The following is a 21,328-nucleotide window of genomic DNA, read 5'->3' as shown; positions in this document are numbered from 1 at the left end:
AGGCTTTGGAAGTTGTGTTGGGACATCTGTATGGTGACGCCTCCAAGGCAGGTGAAGATTTGGGATGTGCTTTCAGGAAACAAGTCGAGACTAGAGATGTGGATTGCGAATCAAGAGTGCCCAGATCATGAACAGCATCAGGCTATTCTACCATGCTGGGAAAGAGTCACTGTTGAGGTGGTGGAAAGAAAGGAAGAAGATTCGATTTAGGGTTGTGTTTGGTTTTACTAGTGGAGGGAGAAGGCGAGGACTGGTATGGGGAGACAGTATGATTTGTCCTCATTATTCTTTGTTCTGATATAATATCTACATCCTGGCTTGTATTTGGAGAGCTTATGGCTTAAGGATAAATCTTTTAGGAAGTATGGAAATGCTTTGATATTTAAGAAAAGGTTTTCACAAACTTTTAAGGTTGGAAGTGTGACATTTCATTTTACTCTTTAGGGTCATTTTGAATATATATAATGCAGTTTTTAAATATCGACAGGAATGGATTAGAAAATGTTTAATTCTTTCAAAACAGAAAATTGATAACTTTTAATTTCTATGAGGATCTGTTTCACTTAAGTGCATTTGTCTAGGTAAGTGACATTATTGCTTTAGCAAAAAAATTTTTTCTTATAAATTTTCACTTAAATATTTTACTCCAATGTTCCCTAACAAAACTTTGCTCCCCCCCCACCCCGCCCCATCCATGGCGTATGAAAGTTTCCTGGCTCGGGATTGAATCCAAGCCACAGAGGCAACCTATACCACAGCTGCAGCAACACTGGATCCTTAACCCACTGTGCCACAATGGGAACTCCCAAGCTTTGCTTATTTTTTGCCTTTTTTTTTTTTAGGACTGTACCCACGGCATATGGAGATTCACAGGTTAGGGGGCAAATTGGAGCTGTAGCCGCTGGCCTACACCACAGCCACAGCAATGCCAGATCTGAGCTGCGTCTGTGACCTATACCACAGCTCATGGCAATGCTGGATCCTTAACCCACTGAGTGAGGCCAGGGATCGAACCTACATCCTCATGGATGCCAGTCAGATTCGTTTCTGGTAAGCCACGATGGGAACTCCTGCTTATTTTTTGATTGACTTTCCCACATGACATCAGATTTACACAGGTGATAGACTAGAGGTCATAGGACATCCTGAACCTGCATTAGTGACTTATATTGTGTTTTTATTGTTACTACTTTGCAAGCAAAAGTTCATATTCCTGTAGCTCACTGGCCCCTGTCCAGTAAATCTTAGTTTTATTAAACTCCAAGAAGAAAAATGAAATTCAGCCTCTATGAGGATCTTGGAAAGGCTTTTATTAAGACTTTTGATTCCTTCTGTCTCTTAATTTAAAATCTCACATGGGCAGATTCCAAAGGCCAATCGAAGATAGTTATAATGATTTATTTGAAAATAATTTTTATGTAAGTAGGTGGGAATGTTACTGAGAAAGACTTGGAAGAAAAACCCCAGGAAAAGACCATTTTAAAATCTCTCTTGAAATTTTCAGAATTTCTGATTGGCTCACTCTAATCAGGGGGTATGTACAAAATACACAGTAATCACAGAATGTAACGAGACTGAATTTGTTAGCAGAGTGGAGATACCTGGTGGGCTTTGTGGAGAGCAAACACAAATAACCACTCTGTCATCAAGCTTTGTTTAGCGAGAAACCAGTCTCTCTTAAAATATTTAATATGGCTATTCTTGTTAAGGAGGGTCCGTTAGAACAGAGGATACATTGGAAATTCATTTAAATGAGTCCTTCAAGCTTTCCTAAATTAAATGATTGGGAAAAAGGAAATGAGCGTACTGAGCCAGTGGCTCAGACTTTGGTGCGATGGGGTAGGTAGTGTTTCTTTCAGTTGTGTCCTAGGACTGCCTTCCACACGCCTGTGGGCCCTTGGAAGAGGCTAGGGGGTCACATTTAGGCGCTGTGCTCTGATGGTGCTCGTGTTACTGCCGTAAGGTTTCTATATTTTCCAAATGAATTGGGAGATCAGGTGCACCTGGGTTTTTTTGTCTCGCTGACCATTCAGAAATTAGTGCACCCGGATGAATTATAGCCTTCCTTTTAGTTGCTTTGCCTATCACGTGATTTTTTTTAGGGAGGGGGGTGGTTTGGAATAAGCCAGAAACAAAAGGGGCATCCCTTAGCATAGTGCCAAAACAGGCATTTGGTTTTGTGCAGCTTCTAATCAGTACAACATATTCACAAATCCCCGTTGGCAGAGAGATATATGTGTGTTAAAAGTCAAGTCACTGTTGCGCTTCAAGGCTTGCTTTCATTTCTTGCCAGGACATCATTCTCTTTTGGGTTTGATGTGTTATATTTATAGAGTTTGTTGCTGCTCTGGAATATAGTTAAAACAACATTATACCAAGCCAAGAATGTCAGAGGTTAATCCCAGTAGTTTTAGCTGCAACTGTCTAACAGAGCAATTGTTTGTCAAATACTGCCAAGTCCAAACTAATCTGTGGTAAAGAAAGGATAACCATTAGAAATATGCCATGGTTTTCTGATAAGGTCTATACTAGTTGTTTTTAGTGGAGAGTGATCGTCAGAACCTCCTGGTCCACCCCCCAAATTTCTGATTCTGTAGGCTTGGGGTCAAAAAGTGGCTTCTACTTGATTCTCAGTGCATCCTTGGTTGAGAGTACTGATCTTGGAGTGCCCTTGTGGTGCAGCAGGTTAAGGATCTGGCGTCATCATTGCAGCGGCTGTGGTCACTGCTGCGGTGTGGGTTTGATCCCTAGCCTGGGAACGTCCACATGCATCAGGCATTGCCAAAAAACAAAACAAAACAAAACAAAAAAGAAAGGGAGCATACTGATCTCCACTAGTGACCTCTTTTGGCCCCTCAGTGGGGTAGTATTTTATATATATATAAAATGTACACATTTATGTATATAATTTACATATCATGTATACATATATATATTTGTATATACTTATATAAGCATAGAGGTATATTTTAATGTATATATATTTATATATTTTATATATGTTTTTATTTATATTTTAAGATACTGTACCTAAATCAAGCAAATTAATCACAGAATAGAAGTCATTTATTGTTATTGGGCATTTCCTATAAGCATGCAGCCCATAAACTGGAATGGTAGGGTGGTGGTGGTAGTATGGTTGCCAGATAAAACACACAGGACATCTGGTTAAATTTGAAGTTGTTACTATAACTATGTCCCAAATGTTGCATGGGACATACTTATACTAGAAATTGTTCATTGTTTATCTGGAATTCAAATTTAACCAGACATCACATCCTTCATTTTGCTAAATCTGATAGTCCCAGAGGGTGGACCTTGGGGTGGGCATTGTCACTGAATGGAACAGAGCAGAATTTAGGGGTGGAGATGAGTCTCTGGTCTGTGAAGATAAGCGCTTGGTGCATGGTGGCTGCTCCATAAATTTGTTGAAGAAAGGGAGGGAGGGAGGAAAAAAGGAAAGGAAAAGTGCTAGACAATGTCCACAACACAGTATAGGCATCATAAATGGTACTCGGAGGGATCAGAGGAGAAAACACCAATGTCTATTAGAGAAGAAGGCATTTGACTGGTACCGCAAAAGTTTCTCTAGCTAAAGATGGAAAAGGAAGGCACATTAGCTGGAAGGAACAGCATGAGATAAAGAGGTAGGAGAGCAGTGAGGCGAGGAGTCGGGAGGTATTTGGGAGTGGATCATGGAGGTATGTAAGGAAAACTGCAAGAAGGTGGTAATGCGAGAGGACAGGCCTCCCCAAATGCTATCATTTGGGGCTCCTTCAGTGGCTGGGAGGAGGGGCAGAGGATTATTGTTTCTTATTATGGTCAGAGATAGAGAATTCAAAAAGTTCTATGCTTTTGCTGCAAGGCCAGTGTCAGGCTAAGCTATATCAAAAAAAATTATTCTTATGAAGCCAAAACTCCACAGAGATGACATTCTATAAGAATGAAAATGGAATAGTAATTTTAGTGAAGAAGTTATAGTGAACACAAGAGGAAAATATACTCTATCAGGTCTGATCACAGTGAATGCTCTTAGTAGTTTTAGGATACAGACTTTAGTAGATCTGACGACAAGTGGCAATTCCACCTGTATATTTATTCACCTAAGAAATGCCCGCATCTAGACTTGGATGTACCGTAGGTCTGCAGTGTTACTAAAATAAAACTAAACATACTTAACGTTAAGATAGAGGTAAGAGGTTGGAGTCTTAATTCTTGAAGGTTGAATTCCTAAAATCTAAATTTAGTGTATGAACAAAGATCTAAAGCAATTCCCAACTGAATGAAATGAAAACGCATTAAATGTAAGTGGATATATCATCGTTTTGATCTAAACCACGGGGAAATGTTAGAAAGTTAAAACTTGCAGAGTATAGTCATATAGCAGGATCTTTAAAAGTAAGAGAGATGTAAAATATGAAGATAGGAAGAGTTTAAAGGCAGACACCTGATGCCTGGACATGGGCCCGAATTGTCTTTATGGGCTAATTAAGACGTTAAACATCTGAAAATTTAAAGGGCAAATATCATGCTTTTGTTTGTTGTCTTTCCATTTTGTAATGTTTTTATTTATATACCTTGCTGATCTCAGGTGCTCATCAGCCTGTGCCAAAGACATGGCATCCTGCATGTTTCTTTGATATTCCGGGACAAACTGCTGCTGGTGGAGTTTCTGCCATTTATCATGGAAGACTATAACCATACAAATGCCAATAACTAGAAATTTCAATCCCCAAAGGACACAGTTGAGAGATCCCACAGATATATCTTTGAAGGCTCTCATGTGTAACTGTACACTTGAAACAGCCCACGTTAGTTTTCTGATTAACATGGCATTGTGACTTTGGATTTCTTGTTTTCTAAAATTTTCTCATTTAGTGTTAGACCTGCCTTCTTTTTTCAACCCATGAATGGTCGGGACTCTCTCTTGTTACCACAGAGAACTTCCCTGGCGTCTTCTGAGAACCATCTAGCGAGAGAAGGGGCCAAGGATAAGGAAGAGTGCGAAGGTCACAGATACATGGATGCCTCAGGGAAGCGGAGGGAGGGGCAGGGGACTCAGTGGTGTTGGCCCTGGGGTGGGGATTGCTGCCACTGGCAAGTGGGCCCTCTCCAGAAATTTACTCTTAGGGAAGTGAGAGGCACTTCTTTTGGAAGAAGAGCTCCAGCATCTCTCTTTCATGGCGGCTGGCAACTCTTCTCCCCATTTCTGTCCTGTTTCACCTGAGACACTCCCTCCACTCCTCCGCTTAAGTAATCTGTGGCTGTAGCACAGTGACATACAGTCCAGTGCAAACTGTGGAAAGCAATGGTATTTACTTAGAGCTTAAAAACCCAGATTCAAGACCTCTTTCTGTCATTTATGAGGATGTGACCTTGGGCGCGTCCCTTAACTACTCTGAGCTTTGATTTTCTCATCCGTAAAGTGAATATTTGTATTTCATGCATTATCTGCCTCATGGGATTATTGGAGATTAAAGGAGAAACACGTATGAAAGCACATCCCAGGGCTATGATGATGACTGTGATGATTATTACTTAAAAGCTCAGTGGGTGGGCCAGTTCTTCCCACTTCGAAAAATATAGGATTCCTATTTGAAGTCATAGAACAGACTTCAAATCAGAAATCAGCACTTATTTACTTATTTGAATTTTTATAATGAAGTACAAATGCGAGATAGATGGAATTCCTAAAGAAGCTCTGGCTGGTGAATACATCTTATATATTTTAAAAACTGTCACAATATAAGTATTTTTAAAGAGCTGTATAATGGTTCCTGAAAATACCTGAAATGCCCATGCTTTTATGGGTGTTTAAGTATGCAATTTGTTCTAAATGTCTAATCTTGAATGATTAAATAATTTGCATACTGTTTTCGGTGGCATGAATTAAGGGCTAATTGAAGTATAATTTTTTGCAGTAAAATTGTATCATCTTTTATGTAGTACATTTAAAAATATTCTAGGCCTGTTCTAATTTTATAGTTTTATTATTTTAATTTAATGTACCAAGTAATTAAAAATTGCTGCAAAGAAAAGAAGATGAAAATGATTTTAGTTAATTTCCTCTCAACATAGTGAAAAGATGATTAGTAGAATAATGGAACAGAGCTCAGCACACTTCCTGGCACATAAAGATATTCATTAAATGTTCCTTAATGAATAAGGAATGAATAATTTCCAAGCATTTCTAGACTTTGGGAAAAGGCACCATTCTCAGTGCTATATAAAATATGAAGAAGATTGCTTGACATCTTTATACAGAGGTTACACAAGCCAATTTTTCTTGAACCATTAGAGCCTCAGTTTGCTCTGCTTGCCATTTCTCCTTGTGTCTTTGTTCCTGGAGTAGATTCTCAGGCTTAAGTCACTCTACAGATGTTGAGGTTCAGATCTCTACGGGTATCTTGCATTTCTGTGGATCTTGGAAGCAGAGGTACTGACTGCTCTTTGTTCCGGACTGTCTTTTCAAGGATGTTTATATATAGCACCTAGCTTTGGAAGACAAAAGAGAGTTTTTCCTTTCTGGAGCAACGTACAGGTTTGCTCACAGCCTTGAAAGATAGAGGTGGTATCTCTCTCCAGAACAAAGGGCAGATATGTTTACTGTCCAGTCTTATAAAGATCATCTTTCCCTCTGACAGAAAAGCCAGGCATGCTGTTGCCCATTTTAAAAGATTTGGGTTCCCTCAGCCCAGGGTTCCTGTCTTATAAGGTAACCCACCCCATGTACAGAAGTTACCTGGCCCTTGTTGGGTCATCCTGTGGGAATTGGTACAAAATGCTGATGTTCTGGTTGCTGTTATTACTGTGAGTAATAAACTGTTGCTTGTCTCTAAACAAAGCATCTCATGTCTTCTACCAGCATCCCTGAAACTATAGTGGGCAAACTGGCAGAATAAATTGCAAGTAGAATAAAATCTCAAACCCTTAACAATTCTTGACAACAGGTTTCAGCAGTGTTTGGCTGAGTTGGGTATGGTATGGTGTAGTTGGTACATTCATCCAGTTAGGGAACCTTTTTACCTCCAGTGGCTAATTACCACTTGGGGATACTTGGGGACCCGAGGTCCATATTCTCAAGAGAAGAAGTGAATGGGCATCATAGGGTTGGAAGTTGAAGATGGGACAGGATCCAGAACCTTTAGCTCAGAGCACCGTCTAAAACTGTGAAGCCTCTGATAACCCTCACTTTGTGGGGATTGTTGGCTCTAAAGGAGGAAGAGGTCGGTAGAGGAAAGAAGATTCTAAGAAGCTTCAAAGAAGCATAAAGTCATTCATACTTGTAGAAGTTAGAAATGTCTTAGTTGCTTGTTTGGTCTGCTCTCATTGAGTGCTAGTAGGTGAAAGTGAGCATGCCTATTTTGGGAAAAGACATGATGACAGTGTCTGGCTCAGTAGGCCACTCTGTTTTACCCCTCCTCCTTCCCTCCTGCCCTAGTCTTTATGGTTTATTCAAGTCCTTCCTGGAATTCCTGCTGTGGCACAGTGGGTTAAGAATCCAGCATTGTAGCTGTGGCGTAGGTTGCAGCTGCAGCTCAAATTCAGTCTCTGGCCCAGGAACTCACATGTGCCACAGGTGTGGCCATAAAAACAAGTCCTTTCCTAGCACCACTGAGGCAGCTCGAACAACATGCAAGGCGAACAACATGCAAGCGGCTTCAGAAGTCTCAGCTTCCTCTGGCACCCTCGGAGTTTGAACGTACGGATGCTACTGCCTCCAAGAACCAGCCCTTTGCCCGCTTTACTGTGGTGCATTCAGGGTTGTTATAAAGATGTGCTGTGATCTCTTTCTGGTTTGCCACATGCTGAAACAACTGTATTTCATGTCCCACCATAGGAATTTTTATCCGCCGTCATCGGATTTCTCTCCCACCTCCTGATGAGGATCAGTTTTATACCGTGTATCATTTCAATATCAACGTAGACATTGTCTTATATGGTCGAACCTTCAAGATTTATGACTGTGATACTTTCACAAAAAACTTTTTGAAGAAAATAGGAGTCAAATTAAACCCCCCAGGACAGTGTCCAGAAGATCCTTACATGAAGACCCGGAGAGAGGTGAGTTGATTTGTCCATGGCCTTTTGTCTTCAGGATGAGAATCCCTTTGGAGCCAGTAAAAGGTATTGGTACTTGTGAGGCAGATGTGAACGAGCTTTGGGGGCCATGGTCATTGGAGTTGTCCTGTTTTCCTTTGGGCTGGAGGGAGGCTGGGTGTTGGCGTCAGTGTAGGAAAGAGTCACTCTCTGCCTCCGCCCCCACTTCCCTCCACGGACAGCCTCCCTGGCAGGCAGTAAGAGTCTGCAGTGAACTGCCCGCATGGGACAGTGTTTCTAAGAGCCCACGAGGGGTTTTGTGGTCACTGACAGTGGAAGAGTTGGGCCCACACGTACCTGGCTTTTCTTACCCCATTTCAGTTGCCTGACCCTGGGATGATTGTTTGCTTCTGTGCTACTGATTTACTGAACCAAGCTTTGGGTATACCTTTTCCCTTCTTCCTCGGGATGCCCCCCCCCCCCCTTTATAGTGGTATCAGACACAGAGATATTCAGGAGTGAGGAGGGCCATGATTCCAATGTACCCCCATGATGACAGGATGCTTGATTTCAAGGTCTGACCCTAGTTAGTGTAGGGAGGGAAGAATCAGTGTTAGTGGTATTATTGTAGTATTTCCAAAGTTGTTTTTTTTTTTTTTTTTTAATGATCCCTTGGCCCAAATTTTATGTTTAACAGGAGAATCTGAATACTCAGAAGGGTAGGTGTCATGTGCAAGGTCACATACCTCACCAGTCTTCTTGCTGAGACTTGAACACCCATCTCTTGCTTCTTATCCGGATTTTCATTATTGGCATTTGTTTCTCTTTTCTCTTTTCATTGAAGTATGATTATACACAATAAAATACACGGAAAATAATAATACAGTTTAATAGGTCTTAACCAGTGCGTACACCCATGTAAGCCACACTCAAAATCATGATATAGAACATTTCCATTCCCCTAGAAAGTTCCTGCGTGCCTTTTTCCAATCTCTCCTTCTCCTTACCCAGGGATAAGCACTGTTCCCATTTCTATCCCTATAGGTTAGCTTAGTCTCATTTTTATTGTTTCTAAAACTTGTAATTAACTTCTTTGCAGAAAGATAAAATTTAGAATAAAATTCTTCTTTGATTCTGCTTTGATCTCTTGTTAAAAGCTGCACGCAGGATCATTCATCTGTTCCTGCCTCCTAGCCCCAGCAGAATTATCCTTTAATGTTGTAGGCGTACAACCCTCCTGAGAAATATATATTGTTGATCCTGGAATATTGAAGGCAAAATCCTTGTGGCATTATACTTGTGTGTGTTGGCGTGCAAGATTTATGGTTGGGATTCATGTTCATTTTTTTCCAAACGCCCTAGAAGAAAGACTCTAGATAAATACAGAAGTCTTTAGAACTAGCAGAGAGAACCTAAAATAAATGGATCTATACCATTACCACTTTGCATCTGGCTACACTCATTCCCTAACAGTGGTATTACACGATAGTGATTGTGAATGATGATGCATTATATGAAATACATAAAACACTGTGTGGTTTCATAGGTTTATAAAGAAAAAAAAAATCTTTTGTTCCAGGAATCAAGACTAAATACCAAGAGCAGGCAAGAAATGTTTTAAACAATTTCCTTTCAGATTGGGAGAATAATTTTAGTGCTTATTCCCTCAGGGAGAAAGCTCTTCAATAAATACAGAAATCTGTGGAAAATTAGGAGCTTAATAAGAGGCTTTCATATTGACTTTAATGCATTTACTTCTCCAGTGTTTGCTGCCTTGAAATGTAAAGTTAAAATTAAACAATTTAACTTGAACTGAAAAGAGCCTCGACGGTGTATAATCAATAATGCATTTCTTAGAGGCCTTATCGTGCCAAGGAAACATTTTTCAATAGATGAAAGTAGAGATCTTGTGATTTCATTTAAATGTGACGAATAAGACAGAAGAGCCTCTGGAAGGTTATCGTGTCTCCCCCACTGTCTTGGGATTAAGTCTGCACCTAGACTGCCCTGGACAGATAGAAAATTTTGAGAATTTACAAGTAAGGTTACATAACCCAATGTGGGACCACATCTCTCTTGCTAGTCAGCCCTTCTTTATGTAGTGATCCTGTTATGCCACATTAGATAGAATGGGGGCAGTTTTGCTCCAAGATGGAGCTGAGAGTGTGCAGCTAGAGAAGAATTGCACCAAGAAGACCCCAGGCTAGTGGGTCCTGGCTTGGGGGTTGGAGCCCGTGCCCAGTGGCTCCCTGCTGATTGGAACATTCTCCATTTGCTCTGCTCCCGTTTCCATGGCTTTCAGATCCTCGCTATCTAAAGCTTTTGAGCAAAATAAAACCATGAATGTATTTTCTTCCCTTTTTACCTTCACAAAAATCTTTGGATGAGTAAGAAGGATATATATGAATTTTCAGTGAAAAATCTTTTGGTTGAAATAGAATTAACATAGACTCAGATGTCCAAATCTTAAGCATACACACTGACAAGTTTGGAAAAATGTATACAATTTAGTAACCGACACGAAAATCAAGAGAGAATATTTCCATCGCCCCACAGAGTTCGCTCATCCACCTTTCCGACCAATGCCCTACCCAGAGGCAGTAACTCTTCTAATTGCTGTCACCGTGTATTAGCTTTGTCTGTTCTTAAATAAGAATTTTAAGTCTGAGAAAAGGCCATTTTCAAAAACATTGTAGAAATATATTTGAGTGTATTAAAAAACCACTGTGTAATGAAAAGCTTCCTAACACTTGATTGTCTGTATTTCTAAGGTCAAGGCTGGTTATATACGCCTATCATGTATGTTGTTAGTGGGAATTTTTAAAAAATCACAGAATGGTCTATGGACAAAATATCTTTATGTTCTCTGATGGCTTGCATCCCGGAAACAACTGTGGAAAGGCTGCAGCTATCATTAACCCTTTCCCCATTTGCAGAAGCTAGACTGCGTGGAGCCCTTACGCCCCTATGAGTCCTTTGACACCCTCAAACAGTTCCTTGAGTATGACAGGAAGGTTTTGCGCTTCTTCTGCCTGTGGGATGACTCGGGCTCGTTGTTTGGGGACCGCAGAGAACTCATCCTGCATTATTTTCTGTCTGATGATACCATCGAAATCAAAGAAGTGATGCCGCATAACTCGGGAAGAGATGCTATGTCATTGTTCCTCCAGAGGAGAAAGCTACCAAAGGTGAGCAGGCCACACGCGACCACTTTTCTGAGTTTGCCTGTGAAGATTCTAGTCACTCACTGTCTGGAATGTCATGTGTGATGACAAGTTACCATGTATTAGTGCAGGTGTTTGGAAGACTTTTCATTCTGTGCCCTCTATTAATATACATCTATGAAAGTAATACAGGGGATATGACAAACGGGGGGATATTCAGGACATAAGGCAAGTGAAGGAAAAAAGTCAGATGCAAGAGAACTGCCTATTCATCATGGAGTTCACAACGAGTCTTTTGAAGGCAAATGACTGTCTAGTAAAAGGATTGCTCATGAAGTTCCTTTGTGACGCAGTGGGTTAAGGATCGGGTGTTGTCACTGCCGTGGCTTGGGTTGCTGCTGTGACGCTGGTTTGATCCCTGGCACGGGAACTTCCGCATGCCATGGGCACAGTCAAAAGAAAAAAAGAAAAAAAGAATTGCTCATGGCCTTGGGCAGGCCACTGGCCTCTGGTCTTTATAGCCTACCGAAGAGATCCCATTGTATTGGTCTGGGTTGTGAACGCGCGCACACACACACACACACACACAAACATATACACAAGAGTGATGCTTCTGAAGGTAGCCACCAGTCCCCAACTAGCCTCTGGCTAGCAACAATGATAGCTTTTACATTTTATTTACTGTTCAAAAAGAATTCTCAGACTGATTTTACACATATTTATGGCCATTTGAGAGCTAATGTAACTTGGGTATAGCAGGAATGGCACAGAGACAGAAGACTTGGGTTAGAATTGCGGCTCTGGAGTTCCGATTATGGCTTAGCAGGTTAGGACCCGATGTTGTCTCTGTGAGGATGCAGGTTCAATCCCTGGCCTTGCTCAGCAGATTAAGGATCTGGTGTTGCCATAAGCTGCAGTGTATATTGCAGATGTGGCTTGGATCCAGTGTTGCTGTGGCATAGGCCCCAGCTGCAACTTTGATTCAACCCCTGGCCTGGGACCTTCATATGCCACAGGTGCAGCTGTTTAAAAAAAGAGAGAGAGACCTGTGGGTCTGCCACTTAATAGCCCTGTGACCTTGGGCAAGTCATTAACCTCTCTGAGCTATTTGCCAGTCTCTAAAATGCAGGTAACTAGGCTTCCCTCCTGAGATAACTGTAAAGATTGGATGAGATCATATAGTAAAAAGCACTGACTAAGGACGTATAAACACTTCTAAGGACACATGAAAACATTAAGGCTTATTCACAGCTCTGTGTTCTATTTTATTTCTTATTTGGGTAAAGTATTTTTAAACTTAATTCTTAGTACTACGGAAAGAGTACTGTAACACTAATTTCTGATGCAAACAACCATTGGTTATTTGGTTATCACAGGAGTTTCTTTGAGTCACTGCCGAAGCCCTGCTGTGTTGTTTGTTGGACTGGGGGCAGGATTTGTCCTGGAGGGAACTCTGGGGTATGCAAAGTGGGTGGCTAGGAGGTGGCAGGGAAGCCTGTTTTTAGGATGGCTTTGAAAAATAGGCTGGAGTTCCCGTCGTGGTGCAGTGGTTAACGAATCCGACTAGGAACCATGAGGTTGCGGGTTCGGTCCCTGCCCTTGCTCAGTGGGTTAACAATCCGGCCTTGCCGTGAGCTGTGGTGTAGGTTGCAGACGTGGCTCGGATCCCGCGTTGCTGTGGCTCTGGCGTAGGCCAGTGACTACAGCTCCGATTTGACCCCTAGCCTGGGAACCTCCATATGCTGCGAGAGCGGCCCAAAGAAATAGCAAAAAGACCAAAAAAAAAAAAAAAAAAAAAAAAAAAGAAAAATAGGCTAAATATAAAATAATAATGACACACCTGACATTTTCAGTGTTCCTCGACAGCAGTGGCTTCATTTATTCATTCATTCAACAAATACTTATTGAGTGTCAGCTCTGTGCCAGCTCTGGGTTATACTGAGAAAGAAAATGGATTAAGTCCTGCTGCACGGAGCTTCTATTCTCATGGGGGAAGAGATACAGTAGTGCTGGGTGTTCCCCTAATAGGTACCACGTCCTTTGAGAAATCAGGAAAGGAGTGTGTACTGTTGCAAATAGATGACAGCACTGAAGTTCTGAGAAGATCTATTCCTGGCCCCACGTCCTGTAGCTAGGAAGTGGCAAAGAGAGGGTTCACATGCCAATGTATTGTTTTTCCATGTCACGTGGCTTACTTACACCCCACACGCCATAAGTTCTCATGTTTCAATTTACATTTCTTTGCATTTTTTAAAGTTTTACTGAAGTAGAGTTGATTTTTAAGGTTGAGATCATTTCTGCTGGACACCAAAGTGATTCAGTTATACGTGTTCACACATCCATTGTTTTTCAGATTCTTTTCCCATATAGCTTCTCACGGGCTTCTGGGGGCGGGGTGGACTGGGGGTTTGGGATTGGCATATGCGCACTGTAGTATGTGGAATGACTGGCCAGTGGGGACCTGCTGGGTAGCACAGAGAAATCAACTTCCATTTTATGTGGCAGGTATCAGGGACGATTCAGGTTTTTCATTTGTATGGGATAGACTGATCACGCTTCGTTTCTCTGAGTTGGTTAAGATAGTTCCTGCCTGGACCACCTCCAGTACATGTGGAACCAGGGAGTGCCCTGTCTTGCTCCCGGCCGCAGTTTCTGTCAGAGGCCGACTGCACTCCGTTGTTCTTGCTACCCCACCACTGTGCCTCTCTCAGCCAGCAAGCGCGTCCTTGCTCAGCATCGGGCAGGGTGCTAGGCAAGTAAAAAAAAGGAAGACAAGGCAGGGTTCCTCCGTCAGGCGTTTCATGAAAAGATGACTGCCAATGAAGCAGTTAAAGAACCGCAAAAAGTGGTTTAACCCCATGGTAGGCGATATGGGAGTTTGGACGGGGGACAGGTCAGGAGGATAGGAGAGGGCACAGGGAAGGGTGGGGCTTCATCAGGGCCTCGAAGGATGCATGGAGTATAGAGCAGCCCACGGAATTGGGAAGCATGGGATCGGAAACGGTGGCTGGAGTGTGTGTCCTCTCTTCCTGGGGATGGCAGAGAAGATGCCCATTCCTGCTTGAGTCCCTCAGCAGGACCAGGGTTTGTGTGTTTAGAGGCCGTCCACCCAATCTTTTTTTTTTTCTTTTTTGTTTTTTAGGGCCACACCCGTGGCATCTGGAAGTTCCCAGGCTAGAGGTCTAATCAGAGCTACAGCTGCCGGCTTACGCCACAGCCATAGCAGTGTGGGATCCAAGCCATGTCTGTGATCTACACCACAGCTCATGGCAATGCTGGATCCTTGACCCACTGAGAGAGGCCAGGGATCAAACCCACATCCTGCTGAGCCACAGTGGGAACTCCATCCATCCACCCAATCTTGATTTGATTTTTATCTTCTAGTATGGCCCGCCTGGAGTTTATCAACCAGGCCAGATAGCAGACAGAACAGTTCTCAACGTGTATGGTGGCTTGTCACGGAGACGAGTGTATAGCTACCTGTTGGATAAATACAAGGTAAGGAACTTCACACTTTATCATCACTATTTCCAGTGTGACTTACCTAGAACCTGGCATGTGGGGTGACTTATGTATTCTTCTGGGAGATGGATTGAAGTCAATGAATGTATAAATGTATGTGTTGCCCTGCTGTTACCAATGGTAAACATGCTTAAGTGCGTATATAAACATATGCATTGCCATTTCGTAGCACTGCATTGCTAAAAGAATGTTCTGATATGTTAATATTGATTTTATTTTAAAAGTTTGGTTATATGGAGTTCCCTGGTAGCCTAGTAGTTAAGGATCTGGCGTCATTGCTGTGGCACAGGTTCGATCCCTGGCTTGGGAACTTCCTCATGCCATAGGTGGGGCCAAAACATTTGGTTATAAATGATATCATTTGTTTTCTTTTTTCTTTTGGGAAGGGGTGCCAAGGTCTTTGGTGGGTCTGTGGTGCCAATGTCATGCCCCTTTGTTTTTATTAGCTAGGAAATTTAGACCAAGAGTTTTACAAAGATAGTGACCTGTCCATAGGAACCACCATCAATGTGTGGGGAAGAAAAGTGCTCCTTTGTGACTGTGATGAATTCACGAAGACTTATTATAAGACTAAATATGGAATTGGTAAGTGATACCTCTATCAATTAGAAAATTATATTTAAAACTTAGAATCTTTGTTCCTTAGTTAAGATTGATCTTACTCTTGAGTTTCAAATGCTAAAGTCATAATAGCTACTGTTGATTGAACATTTGCTAACTACCGGGTGTTTGTTGTCTTATTTATTGCTAACAGCAATTCTAGAAGGGTAGGCTCAATACCTCCATTTTAGAGGTGAGAAAACTGTGGCTTACAAGGGGCTTACTTGTCAAAGGTCATGTAGCAAGTGAAGAGTGCGCCAAGACTTGAACTTCCATTCCAAGGGCTTCCATATTCCCATCCAGCCCTCTGCCTCGCCAGAGTATGGGTAAATGCTTTGGTCAAGCAATTGAAATGGAAATCTAAATGCTTTTCTTTTCACTGAATGTTGGCTTACCACAGTGCATGTACTTATTTGAGTTCTCTGGGGAATTCTCTTGTGCCAGTTTTGTCCGCCTTTCCTGGTGAGGCGCAGCCAGTTTTCCAGCTTCTCTCTTTGTAGATGTCCATTCCATTCAGATCAGGTTCGTTCAATTCAGAAGGAAAACCGGCAGTTTATTAAGCACCTGCTGGATGCAGTAGACGTAGGAGCTACAGAGTTGCATAAGGAGTTTCTAGACTGGAAAGGGGAGCTAGGACCTACTGCATGTTGTACGATGTTATAAGAGTCATAGAAGCTGGTGGAAGATCTGAGGTGAAACCTTCCATTTGTTAATCCTGCCAGCCAGCTCTGCCCTCTTCCTGGGCCCTCTACCTCAGGCTCCAGGTACCTGCAGGTGCTTGGCTAAGTGGAGGTGGTGAAAGTTGCCAGCCTCCCCGATTGGGGCTTGGCACTCGGCTGGGGGATTCTTGTTCCCATAGGCCTCTCTGAACCTTGGAGTATTTATATGAGCACCCTTCCCTGAGCCATGAGATAGGAGCCAGGATGGATACTGCTTCCTAAAAGACAAGGGGGCTGTGTCTCTAGAATGAGACAAGGCCCACCCTGTGTGTCTTGGTGTCCCCACTGCATAGTATTGCTGGCCTCTTGGGAATCTTTATATTATGGGAGAAGGCACACAGCGCACAAAGGGGTTAGAATTAAAAAAAAAAAAAAGACTCTCAATTTCGCTCTTTGGTTCCACTGCATCCGCATGCCAGATTTGTCAAAATGTGTGGGCCCCTGGGTCCAAATCGGTGGCCTCTTCTCATATGATTTTCTATAATTAGTTCTCTTTCGTGGACACAGTTGGGCATACTTGTTTTGGGGACTCGGAACAAGATGCAGTCAGGAATGTGCAGGTAGTGCCTATAGTAGAGAAGTTGCTAGGGACCCTTAGAGAGCTGGGAAAGATAATTTGGCCTTTAATAAATACAAATGCCTATTCAGAATCAACATGTCTTCAGTATAGAGAAGAAAATTCAGAAAAATGATATATATATAAAAATATAAATTTATATTTATAAATATATACATATGCACATTTATATATATAACATGAGTCACTGAAAATATTTACCTGTGTCCCACTGAAAGATTACCTTAATGTAAAGGATGTGGTAAATGTTCCAAAACATCATATGATCCTTTGAAGTCCAGCATTGGGTTGATGTTTGTCAGCTTGATTTTGAGAATATAAGGGTTGCATTTGGGAAAATGAACGTCGTGCTGGAGAGACATGGTGCATTGTTGGTCTCTTAACGGGTTAGAAGAGAACTTTCAGAGGCAGAGTGAATTCACCGGGGTGCTCCAGTTCTAGCCGTCAGCAAATCTGTCAGCTTCCCATGTCCTGTGGTCCATTTCAGTTGAGCCCTAGTGCTTAATTTCTTTCTGCTCACTTCTTTCGTTTACTCTATAGACGTACTGTATTATGTAAAAAAAAAAAAAGTCATTTGTGCCTTTAAAGCTAATGTAACGTGAGCATTATGCATTTAAACGGAAAATTATGCAAATACAAAATTATGATGCATTTTATAGTCATGCTGACTTTTTGTATTTCTCATAACATATGTTAAAATATCCCATTTAACAGACACTATTATTACACATTTCTTGAGTAACAACAGTGTACTTAATGTAACTAATGCCTAGCAGTTACGTCCATAATTTGGGGAAGACGGGAGTGCATCAGTATTCTCTGATAATCTTTACATTTGCTTTTCCTGACATTTTGGTAACATTCAATTAATAGACGTAATATTACTTAGATGCAATTACTTCTGAGATTTTAATTTTGTTTATAACTCATCTGGTTCTAAAAATTCATCCGACCAAATTTTATGCCTTATATTGTGTCATCCTTGCAGCCCAAACCCGGATAAAGCCCTGGCAATAATTGTGGTCACATTTCCTTCCTTGTCAGTAACCGTGGTCACTAGAATACATGGTATCTCCACTCCACAGGAAGGAGCCAACAACTGCCACCACAGCTAGGGACCTCCCTCAGAGGAAGCCGGGGCAGATTTCAAAGGCAGTATGTAGCCTTGGTGCTGCAGTACCTTTTCTTACCTAATGCTGCCCCAGGATACTTTGGGGGAGAAAAGATGGCAGAAGGATTAAGAGACAGAGTTGGCCACAGTCCTAAGAAAGGTGCATGAGTAAGCTTGCTATTTATGTAGAAGCAGAGGGCTTGATAGACTTCCAAGAGATACACATATCCCTGTGTAAAGCCCAATCTGACTCCTAAAAAGATGAGATTCGTTTGTGCAATTAAGGATTCTAAGATAAGGCAACTTCTTCCACAAAACAGTCCAGTGTGACTCCCCTACTAGGCAGCTTGGCCATCCCACTGGCCTGGGCTTGCCTGCCAGGCTGTGGCACGTCACTCCCTCATTATTTCATGTGCATGAACACAGACTGGCAGATGGAGGCCTGTTGGACTTTCCTGTAGCATGAAGGTTGGAAAAGGCTCCAGGGGCTCTAGCAGGTGTTTCTTTCACTGAAAGCGCAGGGATGTGTATGGAAACTGTTCTTTCCTAGAATTCCTGCCTTGGGTTACTATTGGTCTATAAGAGGACTTTCTTATTGATTCTTCGTGGTTGGGACCACCAAACTAGTAATAAGACCATTCATTTGCATTGGTCTTGAATACTTACTAGGTTACTGACACAAAGGATGAGAAAAAAACTTAAAGCACCTTTAATTTTGTGGTCATTTATGGCCATTTCTGAACTCTTGGTGCTAGAAGCAGCAGGCATCCAATATGAGAGTTTAATGATCATTTGAGCAAATTAGCCATCCCAAGGTACAGCGACAGGGGTAGAATTAGCTTCTGGTCTCACAGCATGGCCTTGATGGACCTGACAGTTTTGCTTTTTTAATAAAAAATTTCCCCAGTGAAGTGAAGAGAGTTGAGGATTAGGTGATTTCTAAGGGTTCTCTGCCTAGAGCTAGAAAATTATGTGACTCACTGATTATTTGACACAAAAATGAATGTGCTATATACCAGAATCATTTGACTTGGGTATTGGGTACAAGCAGAGGTGGATTTACCTTGAAGTTAATGAAGCTTAAGCATTAGGGTTCTTTCTTTGCAGGGGCCCCATTCCAAGACCCTGGGCCTAATTTTGTCTTAATCGTTTGACATTCTTGATCTTGACGAACTTCTGCCCAAATCTCCAAACTTAAGGCCGGCCCCAAACCTGGGTTCACATCTGGGTTACTTGAACCTTGGAGATGACCTTTGAGGCCATTGAAGGCTTTTCCCAGCATTGTTTCCAAATGAGATGGTGACTAGTGAATCACTGAAAGGAGCACTAAGATTTATTCTTTTAAAAATCTATTGCCTCTCTGTATATTTGTTGCCATCTAGTCAGTTGTGGATGGACCTTCAGTATTTATGTTTTTACAAGTCTCTTGGAGTTAGAAGAATCAGACTCTTTGAAAGACATGTATCTCAGGAGCCAGCAGAGTATCACTTTAAGAATTGTATTTGGGAAGCTGCTTTGCAAAAAAATTTTGTATACTTTTTCATCAGATTTTTTTTAAACCCCTGAAACATGCAGGATGCTGAGATGATGGAGAACTGAAGACAAGAGACTTATTCAGGTGCTAAGTCCAAACCTTTGTGAATATACGCAGTTACCCAGAAAAATAAAATCTTAGGTCAGGATATCCAAAAAGATTGGATTGTTTCAAAAGTCGGACATGGTGGAGTGGAAGAGCTCTCGGCATTTATACACTAGATGGCACTGTGGGTGCAGAGGAAAGCTCTAAATTGATTCTTTTGTTACTTGAATCTATTGCAAAAATTATGTAGTTGAGAAAACAACACTGTATTATAAAACCTATAATTTTGGAGGGAGGTGTAGAATGCATTCTTAATTACTTTGAGATTCAATGTGTGTCCTCTTTTGGTTAGAATGCTTAGGTGTGTATATAGAGTTGTATGGCTATGTCCCCTATTAGAAGAAACCGATCATGCCCCAATTTTCTAATAATCACGTAGAGCTGTCCCTGCCATCCCTATGGTCCTTTTCCTAAAACGAATGCACCAGTTAGTGGTGTGTTTCATGTAGTGATTACCAATGATAGAGTCTACTGTAATTCTGCCTAATTCCAAGATTTGAACTTTTCTCTCTATGACCAAGGCTTCTCTTTAATTGCCACAAAAATAGCAATAGCAGAGACTCACCAGTCACTTCCATACCAGCGGTCTGGCTGCCCCCTTCCCCTGAGCCAGTGAGAAATATTTGATGGCCTTCTCTTTGCCAGTATGTCTTCTGTAAGCAGCTTCTGTTAGGCTGGAACAATGCTCTTGTGGGGATTATGCTCGAGGAGATTTCAGACAAAGGCTGTTAGGAAGTCTAAGGAAATGTGGAGGTTGCAAATGTTTTCAAATCAGAGTTAGAAGCAGCAGCAGCCCCTTAACCTTTGGACCAAATCAGTATCCCAAATCCCTCAATCTTGAGTTAGGTTGCCTTGGATGACAAATTGATGCACATTTTCAGTTGGAGACGTGTGCTAACTCTGTACTCTTCCTTCTGTTAGAACTCTGGCAGTGGAAAGGGAAGTGCTGGCTTATGTGAAACTCCTTTCAGTCACAAGTGGAAACACCTAGATGATAGTCAGCCTTGGGGAAGAAGTTGAAATTAGATTCCGTGACTTGTTTTGTTTCGTGCCTTTGTTTTGGTTGGTTTTTAGAAAGACCCTGGCATCTTCTTTGTCATTTGTGGTGGGACAGACACAGGTGACTGGAATCTATGAGTCGATGTGTTACTTGCTTTGGGGAGCACGCTTTCTTCTCAGAGATTGTACAGCCTCACAAATGAGAACCTAACAGCTCCTAGGCTGTTAGAGACATGTCTCCTGCTCTCTCTCCATCCTTCCTTTCTCACAGATGATAAATGAATGAAGGAAGTCAACAGTATTTACCACTTAATACTCCCTTAGAGAGTAGGCAGTGTCTGTTTTTAAAAGTTTTTTTCTTGTTTATCATTTATTTAAAAAGATTTTTTTTTTGCTTTGTCACATTTTGGTACAATTACAGTCTTTTCTGGGGCAGTAACAAAAGCAACCTGGAGTGGTGGCCAGTGAGAAGTTCTGCTTTTGTTTTTGACCTAGATGGTGAAGTGCCATGGCTTGGAGTTGAGCTGGAGGAAGGAGAGAGGGCTTAAAAAGTAGGCACAGGAGGAGGGGGCATCAGATGGGGAAGGTAAAGGCAAAATAGTCAGGAGTCAGTGCTGTTTGGAAAGGAATTTGATTAGTGAGTGTTGACTCGAGATAGGAGAGGGCTTCATTGTAGGTTCAAATGTGGAATGGGTCGCATAAAGTTCCAAGTTTGAATTTTCGTATTGTTGGAAAAATCAGGGAAGAACAAAAAATATTCTAAAATGGGGATGTGATGACAGAAGATAAATGTTTACTTATTTGACACAGTTTTTTTTTTTCTTTCGTTTGAACCAATGGCGATTATTGAGTGAGTTCTGTGGTTTTTGTAAACATGATTGAAACCTACCCTCACAGGATTTTGCTGTGTTTTTTTTTGAAAGAGTTTAAAATAGTCTACAAAGATCTTCATGTTCA

General features: G+C 41.7%; 1 protein-coding gene across 5 annotated transcripts in view; it reads left to right on the top strand.

Annotated features, from left to right (window-relative positions):
- The window catches only part of EFHC2 (EF-hand domain containing 2), a 183,537-nt gene that overhangs the window by 68,418 nt on the left and 93,791 nt on the right, over positions 1-21,328 (top strand). For all 5 annotated transcript variants that reach the window (XR_014835287.1, XR_014835288.1, XM_085007794.1 and 2 more), the window contains 4 exons: positions 7,841-8,064; positions 10,977-11,228; positions 14,589-14,702; positions 15,173-15,311. Coding sequence is in view for 3 of the 5 variants with exons in the window: in XM_021080072.2 (XP_020935731.1) it covers positions 7,841-8,064; positions 10,977-11,228; positions 14,589-14,702; positions 15,173-15,311 (729 nt within the window). In the remaining 2 variants the exon portion in view is untranslated. The remainder of the gene's footprint in view (positions 1-7,840; positions 8,065-10,976; positions 11,229-14,588; positions 14,703-15,172; positions 15,312-21,328) is intronic.

This window comes from Sus scrofa, chromosome X (genome assembly GCF_054392235.1).
Source record: "Sus scrofa isolate SSC_HxYL_T2T_F1_AM1 chromosome X, Sscrofa_HxYL_maternal_Yorkshire_Landrace_v2.0, whole genome shotgun sequence".
NCBI lineage: Eukaryota > Metazoa > Chordata > Mammalia > Artiodactyla > Suidae > Sus > Sus scrofa.
The sequence above is the reverse complement of the archived record's forward strand: the minus strand, read 5'-3'. Positions and strand labels throughout refer to the sequence as shown.